We start from the raw sequence: 9,587 nt of genomic DNA, 5'->3' as shown, positions 1-9,587 counted from the left end.
AATGAACAGGGTCCCAAACTTTGAGTCTACATTACTAATTTCTGAGACAGGATATTGAAATATGGAATACTGACAGTATGTCTGAACAGTGGGAAACTTTCAACAATTTGATTAAATCTCATTCTGAGACTAATTATAAATGATTATGTGATGAATGTTTTAAGATTGTGACTCTTCAAATATATTATAATGCAAATTAAAGCATGCATTTTAGTTGGGTGTACAACTCTTCCTAGGATTTTGTAATTCTGAAGAATTAAATGAGTCAGTAACAAAAAACTTGGCATTTGTATTATTAAACAAAGATAAATTAGTAAAAATTACTAAGAGTCAATCTACAAATAATTCTCATAATAAGAAATTATATTTGCATAAAAGGCTTTTATATTATGTAATTTTCTAGTATCAGTGTAATCAAGGCACATTTAACAGTTAAAAAAAAAAAACAAAAAAAAAAACACTCCACTTTTGGTAGTAATGTGGCACCATCAAGGCATTAAAACAGGGTGTGTTGTAGTAAAGAGACTGTGGGTTTGCTTCCCGGGTCCTCCCTGTGTGGAGAGCGCTTTGATTAGTGAAAAAAGCGCTACATAAATGTGAAGAATTATCATCATCCTCATCATCAAGTGAAAGAAACAGAATGAATGTTTTTTCAAATCAGCTGTATTTACCAAATCTGTAAAGCAGTCAGTAACAGTATGGAAGCATGAACTAGATTTATGTGAACATTGACTTCGTATTAGTATGTCAATGACATGATTATAAAAGTGTAGCATAAACATTCAGTATTTCAGAGTACCTCATGCTCAAGTCGCACATTTAGCACCAGAGAAAACTTCACGGAGTGTTAATGGTGCAATTAAACAGAGTGAATTGGTCCTATTACTGGCAGAAAATGAAGACAAACATTTCTCAGAAAACAAAAATGATTTCCATTTAATACTGTAATAGCCAATCACTAGGTTTTATATAGTTATCTGCAAAAACCAGTACCTCTCTCATATTATATATAAACAATAAAAATATCACTGTTAAAACAAATAGTTTAAAAAAAAAAAAAAAAAAAAAAAACTGATTGGAAATTAACCATTGCAGTGGTAGCATAAATTCTATGATAAGTGGTTGTGAGAGATAAAATAGTTTAAAGAGAAAAAACCTTCAGCACTAAATAAAAATAAAATTTCAAGACACTGAAACATTTTGTTGTGAGCAAATTAACTGCAGAGTGAAGTTCACATGTTGGGTAATATTTCACTAGGAATATTTTCAGGATGTTCACATGGAGCTTTCCTTGCTGTAAGAAAAAAAGAAATACATTATGTTTTCATCTTATATTTGACTTCAGGTAACTTTTCCAGGTTGGTTACAAGCCACAAACTCTAGAGCCATGCACTGAATTTCATAATTTACATTATATCAACTGTTGCTGCCTGTTAACTGAATAGCTTAAAAACTGATTCACTTAAATAAGATATTCAATTCATAAACATTTAACACAGACGCAATCTTTCACCTTTAATCAACATCTCTTATGTATATAGAAGGCAGTTATTTGATACATTCATATCAAAAATATTTTACCATCAGGCCAGGTTACATACAACACAAAGACTAATCTACCCTTAAAATTCAAGATCATTCATTAATAATTTTATGCTATGCACACTCCTTGATATATGAGGTTTACACCAATGTCCTGAAATTCATATTAAAAGTTATGGGAAAATACTATTACTTTAATATGTTTTGTAATATATAAATTCTCACTAAACAATGTTTTGGAAGAATAAATAAAACAGACATTTAATTAAAACTTTAAGTGAAATTACCATTCTAGGCAAGAAATCTGAATATCTGACATAATAAAACCTTTAATTTCGCAATTTAAAATTTACCTAAACAAAATCATAGAGTTTTAAAACTGGAATACAAGTTGTATACAGGAATTGTGGCCAGTTAAAATCTTCTTAAAATTATCAGTTTTATGCTGAAAGATACAGGTATGAGATTACGAATGACTTCAAAAACAGTGCCTTTTTTTAAGGGGCAGTGTAGTTACAACGTGTCAAAATACTGCATTACAAGACATATGATAAATTTATTTAATGTTTTTAAAGAAGAAGTGACATAATATTTACAAAATCATACACATTTATTAATCTTTTTGTGACTGACAGAATTCTGGAACATGTTTAAAATTTTATGTCAAATGACTTTGTTACTATAACAAACTGCAACCAGCACCAGGAATAAGAGTTATGAATACAGTAAAAATGATTTAAATGACCATACATACACATATATAAACTATAACCGTTGTAAAAGTTTTTTTTTTTATTGTATTACCACCAAACATTAACATTTAAATTTGATTCAGCACTGTAGCCCAAGATAGATATTTTCCCTCTAAAAATTCTGAGCTAGAGAAATAAAGTTACACTTCATTTGAAAAACTATACCAAAATAAATAAACACTTTAGTTTAATAATAAAAATTATGTTTCTTCAATTCTAGTAAGAATAAAAACAAACATTAATGACAAAACACTTGCAGATTGACAAAACTCTCAGGATTTGACCAAATGAGAAAAGGTGATTAAAAAAAAAAAATGTGCAAATCCAAAAGTTCTGTTGATAATATGAAATGTGTGAATCTCAGAAATGTTAAAAACATAAAATATGAATATAAGAGGTAACAAACATATTAGAGGAAAGGAAAAAAAAAAAAAAAAGTGTCAGCTTTTTGTGAATGGGTAGATTATTTAAACTGCTAAAAAATAAACAAAAACATCCATTGTGGAAAGAAATGTAAAGCAATAAAATAAAATAAAATAAATAAAGCCAGAAAACAGTGGTTGTGTATGTCTAGTATTGTCTTCAAAAAGCATTTGTTCATTGCCAAACATTAGCTGCGTGGAGGAGAAAGGACATTTGCCAACTATGTGCTTCATTTTTAAAGCATGTTTATGACAGCAAAAGCAAGATGATGATGATTCACTATTTTTTCCCAGGCCTGTTTTACCATATTTGTTCAACACTATGACACTGGATTCCCTGCCTAGGTTTTATAGTCACATAAATTGTATAATATTTTTTGAGAGACAAAGCATACTATAACAACCTAGATCATAGCCTGAGTGGGAGCGTATGAAAGGGGGGAGAGAAAAAAAAAAAAAAAAAAAAAAACACCCCACATACAAAACTTCTAAAACTCTGAATCAACCTAATTTTGAGGCTACAGATTTAAACAACCTACAACCAGAAACAATGACCTGTTGCACCAAGAATAAAAATAAGTACGGTACTTGTTAAAGAAAACATTACTAGAAATGTTCTGCCATATTTTATACCCAAATATGACAAAAAAAAGAAACCTCAATTACTGAAACAAAGCAAACAAGACTGTGAAAAAATCCTCTTGATTTCTGATTTATCTCAGGGTGGGGCAATTTATTTTTTCTCTCCGAGGTCTGATGCATCTTTATTACTAATTCTATACTAAAACTGAAGACATGGAAAGCTCACACCTTGCTAGTTATCAAGTGCAAAGCAGATGGTTTAGCCCGCATCCACACGTGAGCAAATACATACATCTGTTGGGGCAAGTGTTGCTTGTTTCAATGGAAAGTGTATCATATTTTCATGCAAAAGTGATTGAAATGCTTCAGTCAGCAACCACAAGCGGCCGCCTAGACAGTCATAAAATGGATTAGCATCGGCCTTGACATATAGAATGGCAGCTTGTACCATTATTCAAAGACACCTAGGTAAGTGAAGAAAGAAGGGGCTGGTATGCTAGGCATTTTCCTCACATAGAAAACATCGAAAGTCTCCAACAGCTAAAGTACAGTTTCACACAGGCCATAGCACACTGCTGTTACAGAAAGGCCTTTCTGCAGCTTCTCATATTCATTTGTCAAAGTGATTTTTCTATTCAGTAAAACGAAGATAGGCAACAATAAATTAGGATTAGAACAGATTAATGGATTTTTTTTAAATGTTCAGATGAATAAAAGATAAGAAAAGAGAATGGGTGGATGCAAGAAGCATTTATTATAAAATGAAATCAAATTAATGAAGTCAAACAAAGGAAATCAATATTAAAAAACAAGAACTTTTTAGTAGAGATAGCTGTTTGCAAAAGATGCCAATCACAATTTGAACCAGACAAGAGTTTAATTTTTATTACCATTTAACAAAATGTTTCTCCACTCCATCTCTTCTAAAAATACTGTATGCATGTCAACTTACTTTGCAACTACTGTACATACTAGCCTAATGTGAGTGTGGGTGGGGGTACTCTGCAGTGGACTGGCATACTCTCTTGTGCAGGCGAGTGAACACAATAAAGGACCGGTGCCCCAACCCGTGTCATTTCCAGCAGATGCTGCCAGTATAGGTTTCAAAATTCATGTGACCTGGTATTGGATTACACTGATATTTGACAGTGTTTTCATCTTGTGTTTGAGTAAATTGTGACCTTCCACTTCAAGTCCTTGAGGCACAAGAGATAGCAACCAGGAATAGCTCAATGCAATGAGAAGGTCCTGGTCAATTACTGACTAAAAGGAATTATTTCATTGAGGCTGGTATGAAGGGGAGAAGAAAAAAAAAACCAAAAAAAAAAAAAAAACCACCCCACACACAATGGAGAATCACAAGTCACACTTGCAGAAACCAGAAGGGCTTAAATTAAGTTTTAACATATATGAAGAACATAAATTTCCAGCTTTGAAATTAACCGAGGGCGGCACGGTGGCGCAGTGGGCAGCACTGCTGCCTCGCAGTTGGGAGACCTGGGGACCTGGGTTCGCTTCCCGGGTCCTCCCTGCGTGGAGTTTGCATGTTCTCCCCGTGTCTGTGTGGGTTTCCTCTCACAGTCCAAAGACATGCAGATTAGGTGGATTGGTGATTCTAAATTGGCCCTAGTGTGTGCTTGGTGTGTGGGTGTGTTTGTGTGTGTCCTGCGGTGGGTTGGCACCCTGCCCAGGATTGGTTCCTGCCTTCTGCTCTGTGTTGGCTGGGATTGGCTCCAGCAGACCCCCCGTGACCCTGTGTTTGGATTCAGTGGGTTGGAAAATGGATGGATGGAAATTAACCGATTCCACTAAAATAAGGTTTTGTCACTGTAACAATCAAACATTTTTTCTTGGCAACTTGCATGCAAATAGCAAAAAATAAAACTTATTATTTTCAAAACAAACACTTACTTTTTGATAAGTTCAGTTCATACTCGCGCTCTTCACTTTTTTCATCTGCACTATAATATGAAATGATTTCAGTCCTTCCTTCATTCTCGAAGACATCATCCAATGTATCATGCAAATTGTTGCGCTTTTCCATAGCATAGCTCTCTCGGACGCTGACCGAAATAACCAGAGCCTGCACCACACCATAAATTAAAGCAAACTGGGGTAGATAAGTCTGGACCACCCATAGTAAGAAAGCCATGCCAACTGTTGATACCAGGAACAATACCATCCCGTGCAGCCAAAGTTTGAGTGCTCCTTTCAATCCAAAAATGTCTAATATGACCCTTACTACAGGTGAGCTAGCACATAAGAATCCAACCACAAACATGTCGAACAGGTGCCGCAGGAAGTTAAAACAGATCTCATAATGCTCTGGAAGAACAACGTTATCCCATCTGGCACTTTTTGGCAGGGGAGTCGAATCCGGGAGTCCTGGAGCTGCAGAGAATGTGGTCCCAGACAACTCCGTATGTTTAGAGTCTACTTCAACTGAAGGTGCAGTGCTAGAGTCTGGGGCTTTCTTGGGGAATCTTCTCCAAATCCATCTGCCAAAATCCGGCATATACCACCACCTCCAAGAGTATCTTGTTTCAATTACTGTGGCACTTGGTGACTGCATTTTTTCCAAATGCACCAGACTTTGTTTGTCAGCCTCCTTTTGCTCCAGCACTTTGTCCATATTTTTATCTTTATTTTTGACACCCCAAGGGCGATAGGCAAATAAGGGTTTAAATAAACCCCAGGCTTGTCCAAATAATGCCATTTTGTCTGACATTGTTTTAACAAATAGTTATAACGTTAGAAAACACACATCCAATGTGTTTAGTCAGTTAAACATATGTTGAATGTTCTTTAAGATTTCTCTGGTTAGGCGTGCAAAACTCACTGAAAGTAAACAAACATTTCAAAAAATTAATAAAAAACAAAACAATGAAATCCTTGTTTGTAAAGTACCATTGTGCTTGCCATCCACAAATTGCATGTTTTTCTCAAGGCTGTCTTTTAACTTGTTTTAACTAATGAGTAACTAGAAATGCAGAGCAGAACTGTAGTTAATTTTAGACTATAAACCAAAAAACAGCACGCACCAAATAGCTTTTGTTTTTACTTACAGCTTTATATCTGAATTTTCTTTGTGTGCCCTCTTTCCTATTTACAACATGCATCTCCTTCCTCCTGCTTTTACATAACCTACTAACATTCTCAAAAAGAAAAAAAAAATATTATTTTCTTCTAAATATCACTTAACAGTCTCCTTGAATATCGTTTTATATAATCACCTCAGTTATTTTTTAACTTCCAGACTTTTACAGTAACTGTTGAAATCATTAAGCATATAATGCAAGCCTTTGCTTTCTTATAATACTTGACCTTCTCTTCCTCAACTTATTTCATGGCTGAAAGGATTCTTTGTCCGTCAGCCATTGGAACTTAAACGTTCTAATAATAGCCTGGTACAATAACTCCTTTTTGTGCTTTTATATACCGTTTTAACATGTTATATCTTCTGCATTTGATGCTGCTTGAATTTGCCAAAATGCCTGACGCTGCAATTGCCACTCGTTGAATTAACGCACTCGGGCCATATTTATCCGACTTAAAAAAAAGAAAACGAACAAGGAATGCGCCAAGTGTTCAAAATGACAGCTGTTCAAAAATGTGTTTATATTTGGCAAAACTCAGTATTTCGGGAATATGAATCTTTACAAAACAAAGTATTACATGAAATTCTATATATCAAAACTATTAAAAAATGGTATAAGGATCTAAACTGAAAAAAAAAATCTGATCTAGTAAACAGTAGTTGAGGTAAAGGGGCTACGTTTGTTACCTCTAAAACATGCGTTTCATTTTTGTTTTTTGTTTGTCCCCCTTTCTCGGCGATTGTCTAAATATTGACTGACTGACAAAAAATGAAAAAAAAAAAAAGTTTTCCTTCATAAACCTAAAATAAACAGGATATTTAAATAAATGCTGCTGTATCTACTGAAATCTAATGCTTCGCTAAACAAATTTCACATTTATCTGATGTACCAGTAATACCGGACAGCCTTTGCCACCGATTTATAATGATAAAATGGCAATCTCCGTATTTGGCTCTGTCTTGTGTTTTTGTTCACATTTGTCGATCAAAAGTTTCTATCGGATGTCAAAAACCTCATCATTCATAGCTTATTTTACTCCCCAAACCCCGTCACTGTCCGGTTTTTCTGGTAATTTATACCACAGAAAAAAAAAGATCCGCGGGCCCCCACCCGTTTCACAGCTGTGCACTTTCGCCCCCCGCCCTACGACTCAGAATTCTCTTACTTGCATGTGGAGCTGTCGATTAAAAAGTAACTGACTGGCCTGAGTGATTCAAATATTCTTTTTAACAAACTATTACACAAAGGCTGCAAGTCACAAATTTACTAAACACAGTGGTCAATTTAATCCTATTTTATGTAAACACGTATGCAAACGAATGCTATCGCCTTGTTTTGTGTTCTTCACTTATCATAGATTTAACTGAAGTTTTTAACTTATGTTTTAAAGCTGCTTCGTACTGCTCGGTGACCTTTCCCTCCAAATTACTATATATAAATTACATTTTAACGGTTGCATGAGGACTTTCAGCAAACAAAAAAAGAACAAAAAAATTAAAATCACATAAAGGACTTCCTCTGAATCAAGTCCGTTCCTGTGTCACTGAAAGTTGTCCATTGATTCGTAGGACTTGGCCTTGCTTATGTTAAATGTGCGCTCATCTTGCAGGTGAAACCTTCAAAGTATCAACTGTATATGAGGTAAGCGAAGAGAAACTTACTTTCCCGTTTCGTGAGATACGATTCTTTTCGATAACATGAAAGACAACATGAATTCTTCAAAGTGGCAACTGCGTTGACTCTTACAGTTTATATTTTACAGTTCAAAGGTCTCCATAAAGTTTTGATAAAGCAGCCCCAAGGTCATACGCAGGAATCTTTTCTCCAGACCATTCTTCACTGAGCGAAAAAGTCAGATATTCCCCGTGGCGTGACTTCTTTGTCGACAGCCTTTGTCCCGCTGCATTCTCCTTTGCCCCTTTAATGCATCTCACTCTATCCCAGCGCTCGCTTCCGGCATTTGTTTCTGATCCGTGCCCAGTTTGTTAGTCTTCTCGCTTCTCCTTAAAAGCACACCGGTCACTCTATGTATTTCATTTTTCCGGTCTTGTTACTTTGTATTTTGTGACTCCGGACTCCCAAAAACCAGCTGGTAATCCGAGGCAGGAGGCCGGAAACAGCTGTACGCTGTAGCCAGTCCAGAGGCGCTTCTCTACGGCAGCCTGTGTAGGACACGCCCTTCACCACGTCGCCGTTTAGTCAATCACATGGGTCGAACTTTTAACATTTTATTATTATGCGCCCAAGAAAATCGAGCCACGAGAAACTTAGACAGCAAACAGAAAAATAGTATAATTAAAGAGCGGCTTAATGAAAAGGTATGTAGGTTGGGTCGAATGTACGTATTAAGAGAAGCAATCATTAAGCCACGCGTGAGTAATTTAGTTAAGGGGAAGCATTTCATCCTGTACAGGCATGCCCAAAAAATGCATCCATTCATCCATTGAAGAGAAAGATCCGTCATCAAAGTAACCAGGTGGTTTAGACAAAATCCCCCCATCAGCAAGTCAATTTCCCCTCCTTTTGAGAGATTTTTTCCATTCCGAAAAACAAATATGGTTTAATAATTTACTGCTTGATCAATTTACTGTAAAAAAAAAAAAAAAAAGTCTTGTCACTTGTAAAAATAAATGGATAAATTGTTATCGAGCTGGTTAACTACAACTAGCTCAATCTACCAGTGTAGTAAAAAATTTTAATTCATCAGATTAAAAATAATTTCCAACCTTTATACGTTATTGTATGCCATGTCTTTGCACTACATGGAGGATATTTACAAATGATGGGCACCTGCTGTTACCCCAAACACGTTAAATATGTAATGTGACAAACAATCATAATGGAGGACCACAGTGGCTGCAGGTTTTCATTCTTACCCTTTTCTTAATTAGTGCACTTTTTTTGCTGCCAGTTTTTTTTCTTTGGATTAATTTTAATTGACTTGTTTTTTAAGATTTGTTCCCCTGAATTTCTTCATCGTTCCTCTGAATTGCTTCATTTTTTCCTTGAATGGCACCCAAACAGAAATGAAATGTGAAGTTTGTGACCCAACAGAAGACCAACTTAAGTCAGTGCCTGAAACTCCAACCAATTTCACTCCAACCAGTTGCTTAATTAGACTTTGATTCTTGTTGTTAATTAAACCCTTTCTTTAATTCCATGGCTTATTGCTGCTCTCATTGTGCAATAGC

The 9,587-nt window shown here is 35.3% G+C and overlaps 1 protein-coding gene across 2 annotated transcripts; it reads right to left on the bottom strand.

Annotated features, from left to right (window-relative positions):
* Positions 1-459: 459 nt before the first annotated feature.
* Positions 460-8,593, bottom strand: c1h6orf47 (chromosome 1 C6orf47 homolog). Of its 2 annotated transcripts, none has more exons than XM_051933795.1 (3): positions 8,054-8,593; positions 5,210-6,136; positions 460-1,294 (listed from the first exon to the last, which is right to left on the bottom strand). In XM_051933795.1, the coding sequence occupies exons 2-3, from the start codon at positions 6,024-6,026 to the stop codon at positions 1,233-1,235; spliced, it is 879 nt and encodes a 292-aa protein (XP_051789755.1). In that variant the 5' UTR covers positions 6,027-6,136; positions 8,054-8,593; the 3' UTR covers positions 460-1,232. The 2 variants fall into 2 exon arrangements, with proteins under 2 accessions (XP_051789755.1, XP_028656511.1); XM_028800678.2 differs by having other exon boundaries at positions 8,058-8,593.
* Positions 8,594-9,587: the final 994 nt, after the last annotated feature.

Source organism: Erpetoichthys calabaricus, chromosome 1 (genome assembly GCF_900747795.2).
Source record: "Erpetoichthys calabaricus chromosome 1, fErpCal1.3, whole genome shotgun sequence".
Taxonomy (NCBI): Eukaryota; Metazoa; Chordata; class Cladistia; order Polypteriformes; family Polypteridae; genus Erpetoichthys; species Erpetoichthys calabaricus.
The sequence above is the reverse complement of the archived record's forward strand: the minus strand, read 5'-3'. Positions and strand labels throughout refer to the sequence as shown.